Source organism: Motacilla alba, unplaced genomic scaffold (genome assembly GCF_015832195.1).
Source record: "Motacilla alba alba isolate MOTALB_02 unplaced genomic scaffold, Motacilla_alba_V1.0_pri HiC_scaffold_31, whole genome shotgun sequence".
NCBI classification, from domain to species: Eukaryota; Metazoa; Chordata; class Aves; order Passeriformes; family Motacillidae; genus Motacilla; species Motacilla alba.
This window is the reverse complement of record NW_024037405.1, coordinates 1,334,973-1,352,227: the sequence shown is the minus strand read 5'-3', so window position 1 is coordinate 1,352,227 and position 17,255 is coordinate 1,334,973. Positions and strand designations below refer to the sequence as shown.

At 51.7% G+C, this 17,255-nt stretch overlaps 2 protein-coding genes across 2 annotated transcripts in view; one reads left to right on the top strand and one right to left on the bottom strand.

Moving 5' to 3' along the window:
• Positions 1-17,255, top strand: part of LOC119696487 — a 1,710,157-nt gene that overhangs the window by 968,741 nt on the left and 724,161 nt on the right. The window contains 1 exon segment of the mRNA XM_038126215.1: positions 1,394-2,081. Within this exon segment, the coding sequence (XP_037982143.1) occupies positions 1,394-2,081 (688 nt within the window).
• Positions 1-17,255, bottom strand: part of LOC119696488 — a 1,499,846-nt gene that overhangs the window by 785,850 nt on the left and 696,741 nt on the right.

The following is a 17,255-nucleotide window of genomic DNA, read 5'->3' as shown; positions in this document are numbered from 1 at the left end:
GCTCCGGGAACGGGGCAGCGAGGGTGTGGCTGCTGCTGGGGAGGAGGAGGAGGGCGGGAAGGGAGGGATGAAGGAGGAGAAGGAGGAGGGGTTAGGGATGAGGACAAGGAGAAGGGATGCAAGGGGAGGAGAGAAGAAGGAGGTCGGGACAAGACAGAGGAGGCGGAGGAGGGGGGACGGAAGAGGAGGGGCGGGAGGAAGAGGAGGGACAAAGGCGGATCGAGGCTGAGCAGAAGGAGCCACGCGGATGAGCTCTCCCTGAAATCGCAGTCCCCAGCTGTGGGATCATCGCCCCCCATCCCGCAGGTGAGGGGGGAGGGGGAGCTCGGCCCGGATATCCCGGGGGGTGCCTGGGTTGGGTTTTTTGGGGGATGTTTGGAGAATGCAGCAGTCCAAGGCTGAGCGGGAAAGGCCCCTTGGGGGGACATTGGGGGTGCCGGTGGCGGCTGCCGGCAGAGGCAGCCTGGAGGAGCAGAGCCCTGTGTCCGCCAGGAGCCCAAAGTGGGGAGCCCAGAGAGGGGGGAGCGGCGCCATTGGCGGGAGCCTCAAGAGCCCGGAGAGGGGCAGGGGGGACTCCTTGGAGCCCCTGCAGCCCAAAGCAGAGAGTGAGGGGAGAAGGGAGCCCAAAAGGGAGCCCAGAAAGCCCCGGCATCCCTGCATGGGGAGAGCGGAGAGGGGGGAGCTTTTGGGATTGCTGGGACTGCCAGCAGCCTGGGCAGGGCAGGCACCCAGGAGAAGGGGGACCCCCAATCCAAGGGTGACCCCAACAGCTGGGACAGGGGGAACCCCCGAACACCAGAGGGGAGGGAGCAGGAACGGGGAACTCCTGGGAGGCTTTTCTAGGGCTGAATCTTGGTGTGGGGGAGGTTTTTCTGGAGCCCAGATGGCCGGTGACTTGTAGAGCTGGACTTGGGCAGAGGGACCTTCAAACTCACCGTGCTCATCCCTTGTTTTCCCCAAACCAGGATTTCCCATTGCCCAGCCCTGGGAGGCTGTGAGGAAGAGGAAGATGCCCCGGGACACGCAGGCAGGTGAGGAGGAAGTCAGTGCCCCTTTGCCCCTGTGTCCTGCTCCATCTCCCAGCCCAGCCCGGCCCCGGCTGCAGCACAGCCCCTGTGCCGGGGACGCCCTGGGGCATCTCCTTGCCCTTGCCTGTGGCCCGGAGGCAAATGCCATCCTCTGCTTGTCCTTCCTCCCCCAGAGCAGGAGCTGAGGCTGGAGAGCAGGGAGGACAAATCCCCGGGGCAGAAGCTCGTGGCAGAGGCCGTTTGGAGCGGCTCCACGGCGCAGGAAGCCAACGGGGAGGAAAAGGCCCCGAGATGCCGCACGAGGAGGGGCTGCAAAGGCAGATGGCGGCGAGCTGAGGGGGAAAGACCCAGCCTGGGCCGGGAAGGCGGCCGGAGATGGAGCCAGAGCTCGGAGCTGGTGCTCCCTGAGCAGCTCCATGATGGGGAGAAGCCCCACACGTGCGTGGAGTGTGGGAAGAGCTTCAGGTGGAACTCCGAGCTGATCAGGCACCAGAGGATCCACACTGGGGAGAGACCCTACGAGTGTGGGGAGTGTGGGAAGAGCTTCAGCTGCAGCTCCGAGCTGATCAGGCACCAGAGGACCCACACTGGGGAGAGACCCTACGAGTGTGGGGAGTGTGGGAAGAGCTTCAGCTGCAGCTCCGACCTGATCAGGCACCGGCGCATCCACACTGGGAAACGGCCCTACAAGTGTGGGGAGTGTGGGAAGAGCTTCAGCCAGAGCTGTAACCTGATTGTCCACCAAAAGATCCACACTGGGGAGAGGCCCTACGAGTGTGATCAGTGCAGGAAGAGGTTTCAGATCACCTCCCATCTCCTCCGGCACTATCAGAGTCACACAGAGGAGAGGCCCTTCTGCTGTCCCGACTGCGGGAAGGGATTCAAGGACAACTCCACCCTCATCACCCACCGGCGCATCCACACTGGGGAGAGGCCCTACGAGTGTCCCCAGTGTGGAAAGGGCTTCTCATTTCGCTCTACCTTGACCCGACACCGACGGAGCCACCACTAAGGGAAGCCCTGCGAGTGCCCCGAGTGCGGGAAGAGCTTCGTGCGCTGCTCCAGCTCCATCCCCCGCTGGAGGAGCCACGCTCGGCACAGCCCTGGTGACCCACATTCCCTGTGATCCATGCTGGGAACACACCTGCCTGCTTCTCCTCTTGGTTTGGCCTTAATTTTCTTCTGATTCATCTTCATCCCTTAAAAACAGCCAAAACAGAGTTGGATGAATGAAATTGATCAAGATGTCCAAAGTCCCATCATTTCACAGGTTATTGAGGTAGAATTTAGGATTTGGGGACACATTCTGTGCGGAGTGTCCCTGTTGCTGAGAGGCAGGAATTTGATCTCACCCTTCCTGTGTTGCTAATAACTCCTCCCTTGACCCAAACCCCAACTCCACCCCTGGGATACCCTATAAAAACCCCCTGGCCCTGCCTTTGCCCTGTCTTTTGGGGGTAAGAAATGGATTCTGGAGCTTTCTGAAACCAAGCCCCGTCTCGTTTGTTCCCGGCACCGGCAGCTGCAGCCTCCCTGGACACCATGAACTCTGGGGAATGGGGGCAGCCAGTGAGGGCATGTCCTGGATTGCAAGTTCAGTGTGTGTTGTGTTTGCCATCTGTCAGAGGTGGGGCAGTTATCTTCTGTTCATTGGGCAGTTTTCTTTCTCTCTTCCACAACCAATCCTCCCTCCAGGAGATATCTTCTGATAATGGGCAATTATTATTAATTATTTTCTTTTAATGGGCCATTTGGTGTCAGTGCATGGCTGATAAAATGACACCATGCCATTGGGAGATGCTCTGCCCAGGGGGAGGAGCCAAGCACTCCTACCTGGATAGAATCTGAGGTTTTGAACACTGCTGGCAGCCTTTTCCCACTGGATTCCAGAGGATCAGCTCTTTTCCCACTGGATTCCCAGAGGATCAGCCCTTCTCAACTGGATTCCCAGAGGAAGACCAGGCCCAGCTGCACCACCACTGGACCTTCAGAGGAAAACTCCACCCTTCTCCAGGATCCCTGCTCCAACAGAACCACGCCTGGCACTGCAGGAGGGCTGCAGCCACCACTGAATGGGACTGCTGCCAGCGCCCTGACCCACAGGGTGTCAGCTCCTGTTCTGACTCTGTCAGTGCTTTTGTTTGTACTACTGCATTTGGATTTCTAAGTTTTCCTAATAAAGAACTCCTGTTCCCATAGCTTTGCCTGAGAGCCCCTTAATTTCAAAATGATAACAATTCAGAGGGAGGGGGTTTGCAGTTTCCATTCCAGGGGAGGCTCCTGCCTTCCTGAGCAGACACCTGGCTTTTCAAACCAAGACAGGACAGCTCGACCAGCGCCCCGTAAGTCACCCCCTGATGGCTGCACCTTGTGGGAGCCCATCTTAAAAAGGAAGCCCCAAGAGCAGGATGGCAAGAGGCCAGGTTGAGAGTGACCTAAGAAACATGGGGGTGGAAAGCTTCTGGGGAGGGGAATTGCCAGTAAGGGGAGCAGCTTACTGGGACTGGGCCATGGGACCCACATCTACCATCACTCAGGGAGAGGTTTATTGTTATGGATACATATTATATTATTGGCTTTTCACAGATATTGAAATGGATTTCATATGTGTGGTGGTAAAGTAACTTTGTTCTAAAGATACAGTTTATATTTCTGTCATTAATTAAGCACATTGAAATAGCTGCTTGTGCTAAAATGCCTGCTTGGATGGGATAACATCCAATGAGCACAGGATGAGGAACCTGTACAGATCTGCCAGCCATCAGCACTCACTGTCTGAAGGCAGAGTGGACCAAGGCCCAAAAACTGGAGGTGATAAGGATGGACTAAAACCACAACCAAGGAATCTGCATGCTCTGAAAAGGCAGATCCAAGGAGGGGCCATGGAAAATACTTCTTGGATTATGTAAACTAGTTTATGGGTATGCATGAGGGTCTATGAATATGCAAGAGGCTGATGTAAGGGAATAGGTATTTCAGGGGTATCCCCGAAGGTAACAGGGTGCTCTTGGCTGAGTGCCAGGATGCACCCGGCCGTAATAACCTTTACTGCATGCTCCTGGTCTCCCATTGTCCTTTACTGAACTTTTTACATTTTATCAGGAGAGTGAACATATTTTTCACATTTATGAATGGTTTAAGTCTTTTTGTTTTCATGGGAGGGAGTTTTGAAGGGCTACAAGTGGCTGATCTGCCTGCAAAAAGGAGCATTCCACAGGCTCTTGTCACCTTTCCCAACACGTCTGCTGCAGCTGATGGACAATAAAGCCCTGGAGGCTCCTCATGGATGGTGATGGACGATTGCAGGCAGCGCCTCGATGCCCTGGATCAGCGGTGCCCCCTCCTGTGAACCCCCACGTTTTCCAGTTTCTGTGAAGCTGCCTGTGAAAAGCACGTTCATGTGGGAGGTGGGCTGAGAGAGGCATCGGGGATGCCTTGGGAGGAGGCGTGTGTATGAGACAGTCCCCACCTGTCAATCAGTGTGCCACTCACCCGCTCCCCACTCCTTCGTTCTAGAAGGTTCTGTTGTCCTCTGTTCCCCATTAGTCCCCTGCCCTGAACCACTCCCTACCCTCCTTCCCGTTGGTCCGTGCCCTGTCAACCCGCCTTAACTCCTCCTCACTCTCCGCCTTTACCCCCCTCGAATATATACCCGGACCCCCCCCAAGGTCGGTGCTTATTTGCCTCTGCTGCCCTTCGGGGAGGGTTGTACCCCTGCTCCCTTCTATTCCTTTCCTGAAATAAACTCCTCCGGACTTAGCAAGCAAAGAAGCCCCCCTGCGCGTCATTTACTGGTGAGGCGTCGATACTATCCGGGCTTGGGCGGAAGGTCGGCTGTGGGCACCCATCCAAGGGACCTGTCGGGACCTGCCCAAGGACAAGACACCCCCGCAGCTTGGCGCCCGAACGAGGGACCTTGGGCATCCCCCAAGTCCCTTTTGAGCGACTCCAGAATTCTTCGGATCCGTGACCCTGAGGACTTTTGGAATACAAGCGCCGTTCGGTGCCGGCTCCGAGACTAGCTCCCCCTTCGTTTTCTGGAGGGCTGCTCACCTCGGGCTGCCGACAACCCCTGGCTCTGAGCAACCACCGCGGCTTCGAGGAAGCTTCCAGACGTCCAGGGACCGGCAGCAGCCCACCAGCCCCTCTGAAGACCCTAGCTATATTAGTGTGAGTGACAGTTTTTATTCTTTCGGTTTCTTCAGAGGGAGGGACATTATCAGCCACACTTTAAAATCATGGGCAACCGCCTGACCGTGGCTCAGCAGGGGATATATTTCCAAGTTTCTTCTACCCTGGTTGAGGGAAACATTTCTTTTAAAAAAGGGGATTTGAAGGCTTTTGTTAAATTTCTGTGCAAACATTTTCCTGAGGTTAATCAGGAAAACATTAAATCAGTTTCGTTTTGGGGAAATGTGGGGAAAAGGATTTATGAGATGCAGGTCGTGGGGAAATTTAGGGTTGGGAAATATTTTCCTATTTTCGATTTAATTTACAGCGCCATAAAGGCGAAAAGGGAGTTTGGGGACCCCAGTTCTCCTTCCCCGCTTTCCACCCCCTCGACCCTAACCCGTTTTCCCCTATGAGTGGGATGGGCGCTGGATCCTGCCAATCGGCACAGGGTCGCCGTCTGCCCCCTGCCACCCCCCTTCCCACTCAGTCCCTTTCCTTGCCCGGGACTGGCCACCCCGGACAGGGCTCATCCCGTCGCCCTGCACCTAAACCCCCTGTTCCCAGTTTAGATCCCAGTTCACTCGTTAACTCTCAAAATGGCGCTCGCCACGTGGCGGGAGATAAAAATCATAGAGACGGGACACGAAATGGCGGCTCCTCCCACTCCCCCCCTCCGGGTGCCCATCAACCGTCGGGTTCTGCCCTCCCGTCGGGTCCCCTCCCACCTATACCGTCGATTACGTCAGTGTCGGGACCCTCCCTTCCCTCCTCCTTGGGCACACCTATGGGCGGTGCTAACCACGCCTCCAGCGGCAGTCCCAGCCCACCCTCGCGCCGGCCCCCGACCCCACCCACTGCTTCCGATTCCCACGCTACTGGAACCGGATGTGGCGTAGACCGGAAGAAGGCCATATTGGCTTTCAAACAATCACACCGCCGTGCCCTGCCGGCTGACCGCAAGGCGCGCATTCTTATCTCGTCCTCCGAGGAGGAGGAGGAGGAGGATGACAACCGCTCCTCTTCCGATACCGGGCCGGGTAGCAGCTGGCGGAGGATCCGCAAGGAGGCTTTGAGGGAGGGGGACTTGGACCTAGTGAAGGACCTTGACAGGTTTGTGGCTCCTGTTGTTGTGAGGAGGGGAAATCAACCGAAGTGGGAGCAAATTCCGTACAAGGAATTGAAGGATTTAAGGAGGCCTGCCAAAGATTATGGACGTAACTCTCCATATTTTAAAAATGTCTTGGACTTGATGTTTAACGGATATGACCTTGTCCCCCACGACCTCAAATACATTGCCTCATCCTTGTTATCTCCCACTGAGTGTATGGTCTGGGAGGGACATTGGAAAAAACTGCTGCGGCCTCTTTTGGATAAATACAACCTGCAGCAGCTCCTAGGGGATGGCAACGATGGTTTAGATGCCCTCATGGGTGAGGGTGAATTTGACCGCCCTGAGGATCAAGTACTGCTACCTTTTAACTTGTTAACAGACATTAAGCAGGCAGGCAAAGCAGCACTGTTAAAAGTGCCGGACGACTCCACACCTCTCCAAAGCTTTGCCTCCATTCACCAGGAAGAGACTGAATCTTTTATTAAATTTGTTGACCGCATGAGGGAGGCAATTGATAGACAGATTGACAACCCGGACGCGAGAGGGGAACTGTTAATAAAGATGGTGATGTCTAATGCAAATGCAGAAACAAAAAAGATCCTGAGAGCATTGCCCCAGGACCCTGAACCAACTATCGCCGACATGGTAAACGCCTGCACTAGAGCCTCCTCCCTCGAAACCACCCTGACCAAGGTTGTTACTAAAGGCATGGGGGAGGCCATGACAACGGTAACTAAGGAAATGGGGGAAACCATGACCACAGTAACAAAAGAAGTAGGGGAAGCTATGATGAACTTACAGAACATCAGGTGCTTTTACTGCGGCCAATTAGGGCACGTGCAAATGAACTGTCCACACTACCTGGGACATTATAACCCTGCTTCCCCCGCAAGATTCCCCCGAGGTCCCCAGCCTTTCTTTCAGGGTCCGAGATACACCTACAACCCGGGAAACGGATGGCAGAGCGCGACACGGCCCCGCGCGACGACAACAAATGGACGGCTGCCTCGCCCAGCGCTCCCCACCATCAGGGAGGACGAATTCCCAACAGGGTCGTCTCTCAGACTCGAGACCTTGACAACGGGATCCGGTTCCTCCGTCGTACCCGCAACCTCAGCAACAACACCAGGTACCTGCTCCACAGCGGTGTCACCCTCCTGCTGACCGACGAGGACCTGGTAAGAGTACCGGCGGGCTTCCTGCCCCCTCCTTATTGTGAACAAACCACCACAGTGCTTATCCTCGCTGACACTCGCCACACACCTGAACACATTACAGTTACACCTGAAGTCGTCACTCTCGAGCCCAGAAATGAGGTAACTGTTTCCATCACTTGCATAGAGCCGCCTTTTACCCTGCAGAAAGGGACTCCTTTTGCACAGATGTACATCTTATCTGAGCAAGACCCCTGCGCTGCGGACAACGATTACAGGGTTTTTCTATCCCAACATGTCACTAAAGAGAGGCCTGTACTCCCCGTCTCCATCTCCTATAAGGGGAAATCGATCAAAGTGCGGCTCATGGCAGATACTGGGGCAGACATCACCATCATCCCCAGATCTATGTGGCCCAGCAACTGGGAATTGGTGTCGCCTTGTGGGACCATTTCAGGCGTTGGGGGGACAGTCAATTCACTACGGAGCAAACACCATGTATGTGTAGAGGGACCGGAGGGTCAAATCGCCACCATTCGGCCCTTTGTTATTTCATCTAATGTAGCCCTGTTAGGCAGGGATGTGTTGTCCCAGTGGGGGGCCCGCCTCGACATCCCTGACCCCAAGTGGGATTTTTAGCATGGGCCACTGTGGAGCGCACTACCCCGCCGCTGCGTTGGAAGACCAATACGCCGGTGTGGGTAGACCAGTGGCCCCTTCCTCAGGAGAAACTTAAAGCGCTCACAGAATTAGTAGAAGAACAGGTCCGCTTGGGGCATTTAGTACCATCCACCAGCCCGTGGAACACCCCTATTTTTGTTATCAAGAAGTCAGGCAAGGACAAGTGGCGCCTCCTGCAGGACTTAAGAAAAGTAAACAATGTCATTGAGGACATGGGACCCCTGCAACCAGGCCTCCCCTCACCCTCCATGCTCCCTAGGGATTGGCCACTGGCAATCATTGACATCAAAGATTGCTTCTTCAACATCCCCTTGCACCCGGGAGATGCCCCCCGATTTGCATTTTCCCTCCCCACCACCAATTTAGCAGAGCCCTTTAAAAGATATCACTGGACCACCCTTCCTCAGGGAATGAAATGCTCCCCTGTGCTCTGCCAGACTTTTGTAGCGCAGGTGTTGTCACCAGTCCGGAAATTGTTTCCTGATGCGGTCATCCTCCACTATATGGACGACATCTTAATTTGTGCCCCAACAAAGACATACCTGGACGTGACTCTCACCAAAACACTTTCAACCATCAAAGACGCAGGATTCCAGATTGCAGCGGAGAAGATCCAGCTCTCTGCACCTTGGAAATACCTTGGCCTTTTGATTACTGAGCGAACCATCGTGCCCCAACACCTCGCTATTAACGACGATCCCCGGACACTCCGAGACATGCAACAGCTTTGTGGGATCATCACTTGGATTCGCCCGCTCCTGGGACTCACCAACGAAGAACTGTCACCCCTCTTTGACCTTCTCAAGACACCACCAGGAGACCCAGGAAGTCCCAAGAAAAAGAACAGCGAGCTGAGTCTTCCCTGCCCTCTGACACCTGAGGCGAGGAAGGCGCTGCAAACAGTGGCCGACGCTATCAGGACTCGGCAGGCACACCGGGTTGATAGTACGCTTCCGCTGAATCTCTGCGTATTGGGTGAGTGCCCCAGGTTTTATGCCTTGTTATTCCAGTGGGATGATAGGTTGAAGGATCCACTCCTTATCATTGAGTGGGTTTTCCTTCCATATCAGCCCCGAAAAACTGTCACCACCCCACCTGAGCTAATTTCAAAATTAATCATCAAAGGTCGCCAACGGCTATTAACCCTCGCCTCTTGCGACCCAGCGTGCATCTTCCTCCCTTATAATTTGGACCAATTGGATTTTATTTTACAAACTAACGAATACTTACAAATTTCACTAGATAGCTATCCCGGCCAGATTTCTATACATTATCCTAAACATAAGCTTTTTAAGCACACGTTACATTTGGCTCCAAAATCTCTCAAAAGTAAAACACCTATAGCAGATGCTGTCACTGTGTTCACCGATGGTTCGAGAAAATCCCACAAGTCGGTGTTCACCTGGAAGGACCTGGACACTCAGAAGTGGGAGTCTGATGTCCAAATTGTTGATGGCTCCCCCCAGATTGCAGAACTTGCTGCGGTAGTGAGAGCATTTAAAAAATTCCATCAGCCAATTAATTTGGTCACCGATTCCGCCTATGTTGCCGGGATAGCAGAACGGGCAGAGCACGCCTTGTTAAAAGAAGTCTCAAATAAAAAATTGTATAGCTTGCTCTCTGATTTAATTTGGCTGATCTCCCACAGAGAGCAACCTTACCACATTTTGCACGTTAGGTCGCACACAGAGCTCCCAGGGCCCATAGCCGAGGGCAACCGAAGAGCGGACTCTCTCACTATGGCTGCATTAACAACTCCATCAGTCCCAGACATTTTCGCACAGGCTCGCTTGAGCCATGCGTTTTTCCACCAGAACGCCCCTGCCCTGGCCAGACAATTTAAAATCTCCAAAGAACAGGCCAGAGCAATCGTTTCCACATGTCCAAATTGTCAATCCCACGCACTGCCATCAATAGCAGCTGGCGTGAACCCAAGGGGACTGCAGGCTACTGAACTTTGGCAAACTGACATTACCCACTACACTCCATTCGGACGACTAAAATACATCCACACCTCAATAGACACCTTTTCAGGGGCTGTGTTTGCCTCCACTCATACAGGGGAAAAAGCCAAAGATGTTATTAAACACCTTCATATGGCCTTTGCAACACTAGGCGTACCCAAAGCAATTAAGACTGATAATGGCCCTGCTTTTACCTCTAAGCACTTTGCACTTTTTATACAGAATTGGGGCATTAAACACAGCACCGGAATCCCACACAACCCCTCAGGGCAATCCCTAGTAGAAAGGGTCCACAAAGAAATCAAAAAATTATTAGACCACCAACACTGTGTTAATCCCTTCTTAACTCCGGCGGAGAAGTTGTGTAAAGTTCTTTTTGTAATGAATTTCTTAAATTGTTCGGATAAGGAGCCGAACCCCCCCATTCTCCGTCATTTTCACAACTCCACCTATGCTCATTTAAAAGAAAGGCCACCAGTGTTAATCAAAGACCCTGATTCAAAAGACATAAAGGGACCATATCCCTTGGTAACCTGGGGGAGAGGGTATGGCTGTGTTTCCACCGAGCAGGGCCCTCGATGGATCCCAGCAAAGTTTGTCAAGCCGTTTGTGGAAGCCTCAACTCCAGCCGCCGCGGACGCCGAAGTGCCCACCGAGACTGCACCCCCTGATGAGAATGCTCAGGACAGAACTGTGGCATGGCGCAGGAGAAAAAAGAAAATCTCTCCTCCCAACCTTGCGGCAAGAGTACTCATTACCAGGAGATACTTACCCACCATGCCGGACACTGCTATTCTCCCATCCCCACCTATCCCATTCCCCTTTCCCCCTAACCTCATTCCTAGAACCCACAAACCCCAACCCTAACCAATATCCCCTTCAAGTATTCGAAAAAAGAAGGGAGGGGGAGAGGGGGAAGTAATATCAAGGAACACGGTAGAGGTGTGGAACCAAGAGTTTTTAAGATACTTACCCCGTCCTTTCTATTATAGAAACCAACTTTAGGATGGCTCACAAAGCTCCCAGAACACCCCTGATGCTCCTCATCTGCGCCTCGCTCACATGGGTATCTGCAGCCTGGATCGTACAGCAGCCGAAGGAAAATATCTGGGTCACCCTTGCAAAGTCCATACAACAGGACAGCTTTTGCATGGCCATGGGAAAAGTGGACGACCCACTGTCCACATGCCTGGTGGGAATGCCCCTGTCCCCAAGAGACCATCCATATGCTGGTAAGGAACCCAACCCTGTAGACACCTGGGATGAGTGGACGAGGATCCTCCCGCATGCACCACAGGAACCCCAGGAATTGGACTTACTGGGCTCCTTCCCTGCCACTTACTGTGTCAACTTTTTCTATAAACCAAAACAAGAACATTGGCACATGATTGGACAATCCCAAGAAAAAATGGGAAAAATAGAAAGAAAAGATGTGTCCCCTTATTCCAAAAAATATACCAACTGGTGCAACTATACCAGCCACAAGGCATCTGAATCCACGTTTACTCCCAGGTTGCTCCCTAGAGGTGTGTTCCTTATCTGTGGGGATAGGGTGTGGGCAGGGATCCCATCTAAGATCCAAGGGGGTCCCTGCAGCCTTGGCCAGCTCACTACACTCACCCCGAACAAAACACAGATTCTAGATTGGAAAAAAGACAAACAATTAACGAGACAAAAACGTGCGTACACTCAATTCGACCCTAAATGCAATGACCAAATTTATGATTGGAGTGAGGGCAAAAGGATCGCAGCATCCATCTTTCTGCCATGGTACGCTGCTGCGAAAGCCCTCGGGGAGCTTTCCCATCTGGGGTGTTGGTTGAGTAAGCAGGCCAGCGCTACTTCAGCCGCCCTGTCCGACCTTTTGGCGGATGAAGAAACCACCAGGCACGCAACCCTCCAAAACCGGGCTGCTATTGACTATCTTCTACTCGCCCATGGCCACGGGTGTGAAGACTTTGAAGGACTCTGCTGCTTCAACCTTACCTCCAGAAGCACCTCCATCCACGAAAATATCAGGAAGATCCAGGACCAAGTATCCACCTTACTTACAGAGACAAAGATTTATGACCCTATGGACCGGGCGCTGGCGCAATGGGGTATTCCTGGGTGGGCCACTTCCATCATCAAAAGCCTAATCTGGGTGCTTGTCATTCTTATGATAGTTTCCATAGCCATCATGTGTTTTAAGAAGACCATAACTAAGGCATTCAAAAATGTCTTTTTAATTAATAGAAAGGGGGGAGATGTGGGAGGTGGGCTGAGAGAGGCATCGGGGATGCCTTGGGAGGAGGCATGTGTATGAGGCAGTCCCCACCTGTCAATCAGTGTGCCACTCACCCGCTCCCCACTCCTTCGTTCTAGAAGGTTCTGTTGTCCTCTGTCCCCCATTAGTCCCCTGTCATGAACCACTCCCTTCCCCCTTTCCCGTTGGTCCGTGCCCTGTCAACCCGCCTTAACTCCTTCTCAATCTCCGCCTTTACTCCCCTCGAATATATACCCGGACCCCTCCCAAGGTCGGGGCTTTTTTGCCTCTGCTGCCCTTCGGGGAGAGTTGTACCCCTCCTCCCTTCTACTCCTTTCCTGAAATAAACTCCTCCGGACTTGGCAAGCAAAGAAGCCCCCCTGCGCGTCATTTACTGGTGAGGCGTCGATACTATCCGGGCTTGGGCGGAAGGTTGGCTGAGGGCCCAAGGGACCTGTCGGGACCTGCCCAAGGACAAGACACCCCCGCAGCTGGAGAAGAGGAAGCACAAGGCCCCTGACAAGAGCTGTGCCCACGTGCCCAAGAGACATGCTCAGGAATGTGATGCCCTCATCCCCAGTGGCCACAGGCCTGGGGATTTGCGCAAGGACAAAGTGCCTTTGCCTGCTGGGGACAAGTTGTTCTTGCCAGCAAGGGAGGCAGACTTGAAGAGGAAAGCCACGAGGAGTCCTGAGGAGCCCCCTGGAAAGAAGAAGGTGAGAGGGGCCAGGGGAAGTGGCTTTGGACAATGACCAAGGTGGTGTTTGAAAAACCCATGTGGAGTTTCTGCTGCAGAGGTTGGCAGTAGAGCCATGATGCTTCTCCTCCAAAGGAAGTTCCAGTGTGTTATTTTTCATGTTTTCAACCAGAATCGATCCAACTGAGCTGTACTGCTCTGCACTTGACGTGAACTTTTAAGACCTGTGTGAATTTTTCTCCCTGTTTTTATTCTTCCTGCTAGAGGGAAGACAAGGGGGATACTCCCAGGAAGAAAAAGGAATGAGACCAAACATTCCCAACAAAATAATTTCAGCTTTCAGCAAACAAAGGCTCCAATCAACTGAAGTGAGTATGCAGTGATGGGATGTCAGAGGGATGTGTAAATCTAAGTCTCTCTTCAGGAGGGTAGGATGAAGAACTCCATCTCCTGTCCAGACACACAAGAGTTTGCTTCTAACACGGTGTGCCTTCTGCAAGTGCAGCTGCTGCAGATTGGCCTTTACATGCTGGAAGCTATTGTTGGTTGTGGGTTTATGTATAAATTATGAATGGGATGGGATTGTTGTGGAACTTGTCTTAAGTTGTTTCTTTTTTAGCATTAGTCTTATTGCATGGTTATGACAATGAGCAGATGTTAGTAGTTTCCATTTTTGACAGCAGGCAAAGAACTTAATGTTACAACTGATTTAAAAGCTTTTGGACTAATCACACACAGCAGAAGCATATTGGCAGCAGTTGTATCTAACTACTATAAGTACATTTATTTGTTGTCAAAACAATGTCTGCTTATTTGGAATATGATACTTGCTTGTAATCTTTAAAACACAATGCACAGAGCTCTATTATTAAGCTTAGGACTTTTTAATGTCTTGCCAGTGGGATGCCAGTGAGGAGGGGCGAGGGGAGGGGGAACCCAGGCAGAGACCCCCAGTGCTGACACTTGAGGGGGGGGAAAAGAGGGAAGACCGTGTGGTCGTAGGATACAAATCATGTGAACAGTGCAAATGATCAAACACCCAGTGCAAATAACTAACTAACTATGCAGTGCAGTACAACACCAGCATTCGCTGCTCGGTGTGTTCTTGGAAACTTTGCAAAGCTGACTGAAAATGGTGGAAATGAGCAGCGGTGAAGCAAGGTTGAAAACTGTTTGCTGCTGCTTCTTGCTGCCAGGATTCCATGGACATCCTGATTTCAGATGATCAGAGATGTGCTCGGCCACTCTGTTATTGAATGTGAAAGTCTCTGCCAATTCAAACTCCCTCTTCTTTGAAGCCTCTCCGCTTTGAAAGTGTTGCCTTGTTGGGACAATGGCATGAAGGGCAGGATATGGCCAAGCTTTTGAGAAATGCCTCCATTATATGTACATCACAGTCATGAATTTGCTTCTCTTGTCCAGAGCATCAGAAGAATCATTCCAAACGGAGAGGGAAAATGTGGTGCTGCCGCCACTGCCGGCCATGACTGCTGCACAATGTGCACCAAATTTGAGCACGACGACCCAAAAGAGACCCAGAACTGCGACTGACGACCTGGACCTGCCTGCGTGGTTAACCCTGCCAGGAACCAGGATCCTTTGTTGGCCAAGCAGAGGAAAGTGGAGGAAGACCACGAGGAGCAATCCCAGGGCATCAGCACTGGTATCCAGGAGAGCTGGTGGGAGTATTCCTAGAAGCCATGCATGCTGTGTGCATCACTTGAGAAACATCCTCTCAGATAAGTGACCATTTCTGTCTGCAGGCAACTGCAAATAACAGGGCTGTCTTTATAAAAAGGAGTGTGTTTATAAAAAGAAACTGTGGTTCACTTAAAAATAACCTGTGGGTGTGACCACAACCTGGGCCTAAGGTTTTCTATCATGCGGACAAAATTGTTGCATTTATGGGTTAAAAAATTAGATTTTACTGGCAGTTGATACAGATTTGGCTGTCTACTGACGGCTCAGGGTATTGGGTGTAGGATATTTGGGGAAGGGGGGTGGGGGGCAAGGGCTGTGTGTTAGGCCACCCACTGTTATGTGTGTGAGGCCAGACTGTGCACAGTGTATGATCTGCCTTCCAACTGCTTGCTTTTTCCTGATAATTTTCCTGCTTCCAGCCCTCACTGCACTCCCAGCCACTGAGCAAGGAAACCTGCTGCTGAATTTCTCTGTCCTTGGAGAAGTTGAATGGTGCAAAGCACTGTGAGCTGCCAGGTGAGAAGCCAAGGTTCCATTGAAATTCTTGGAGGGATTGCTGGCAAAGAAGGCAAGAGGGGGAGAGCCCGGTGCATAGACTGTGCCTGGGAGAAATGAACATTTCCTCTGGAAATGTAGGAAAGCCTGGCTTTGGAATTGCTTTGGGCATCTCTCTCTGACCAGCTTTGTCTCTGTGGTTTTTCAGGGATCGGCAGGGGATGAGAAGAATCCTCTTCCAGTGACTTCTCTGCCACATGAAGACAAGACAAGAAGACCTGAAGTTAGAACAGTAAGTGTTTGTTTTACAGCCCTGCCTGTAGTTTCTGAAGACACCAGGCAGGGCTGGCCCTGCAGCCACCCTGGCTTCTGCTTCCTCGTGAGCACTTCTTTTGGGAGCAAAGAGAGAGGGAGAGATGGGGGAGAGCTGCCCTGTCAGGGAAGCACTTGCTAAGCAGCTTGGCTACAGCTGAACAGCACTTGAATGTTTGACTCCTTGCTGGGCCTTTGATCAGCATTGGCCAAAAGGAGTTCCTAGAGCTGCTGATACGTTTTTGATGGTACGGTTGAATCATGACAAGTGTTGCGTTGTCCTGTGGTACAAGCAGTGGGGAATGCTGAAAAGCTGTAACCTGCCATCCCGTGGGGCCTTTGCCGTGTCATTTTCCATAAAACACCAAGTTGTGTGGGCCTCTCTGGGCAAAGGGATGCATTGCCATGATCTGCTGGCAAACTTGCACAAGAAAATAAACACCATGTGGCTGGCTGAGTGGCTGGGAGGCTGTAAAAATCCTCTCCAGAAAGAGGCAGCAGCTGCTGGAAGTCAGAAAGTTTTGCAGATCCTGTTGCACTGAAGTCAGCCCCGGTCATTGACTGTCCTCTGCCAGATGTGCTTGTTGGATGGATCCAACCAAATGTTTTCTTTTTCCCTCCTTTTGTTGCAGAGTTTTCTGCTGAACAAAGCCAAGTGTGGTGACCAAGAGCCGGCCTGACCTCCTACACGGAATGGGTCAGGATTTACAGTGACCCAGACTGGAACCAAGTGTCTTCACTGGGTCTCCAGGATGTCAATAGTTCCAAGTTCTCTGTTCCATTGAAACCTCACAAAGAGTTTTGTTTTGTTTTTCATTATTGTTCAATGCAAAGCAGCTGCTTTTTTCTTTCTTTGTTTGTTTTGTTTGAAATACATTTGTAAGTTCTTTTGGTTACTTTTGGAGAGCTTTGTGGTTTTTGAAGGTAATGCTTTCTGTCTTGCAAAAGAAAAGATGGGGAGTGGTATCAGCCATTAAAATAAAACTTTGGAGAGAGGGATGGCATCCCAAAATACTTGTGATGACAGGAAAGAACCATCTCCCTTTTCTACACCATTTCATGATGCAGGAACAGCTTAGCGAGGCGCTGAAATAAAGTTCCTCTTTGCCGTGGTTTTGGGGTTGCTGCAGTTGCCTGCACGTGGCGACTCACACAGCCACATTTCCCAGCAGTCTTTGGATCCTGCCACGAGCAAAGACAAGACTCACAGGGAAGTTCCTCCTGAAGGCGAAAACAGTAATTCTTATCTCTGAGGTCGAAGCATGTGGGGCGTCTGCCTGCACCTGTCAGCCCCAGGCTTTCCAAAGCCCATGCTGCAGAAACCCTCGGGGTTAACAAGCACTGACAGTGATCCTGGCAGCCAACGCTGCCCTCCAGTGTGCCTTGTTTGAGCTCCATTCTGCAATGGCTTTCTTTTTTGGGCTTAATAAATGCATTTAGCGTGCATGGATGAGCATCTCTCCCCATGACTCCATCTAAATTCCAGAAAATAATTCTAAAATCTTCACAAATCATGACTTACCTTTTTTAGGAATTACTTTGAAAACATAAATGACTGTGTCAATCTAGAAATATTCCTTCTAATTTTACATACAGTCTTATGTCCTGTGCAGTAATTTTTAAAAGCTCTACAGAACAGGATCAGCTTCAACAGGAATCTCTTCAGTGAATCTTGTCAGAGAAAAAGGACTTCA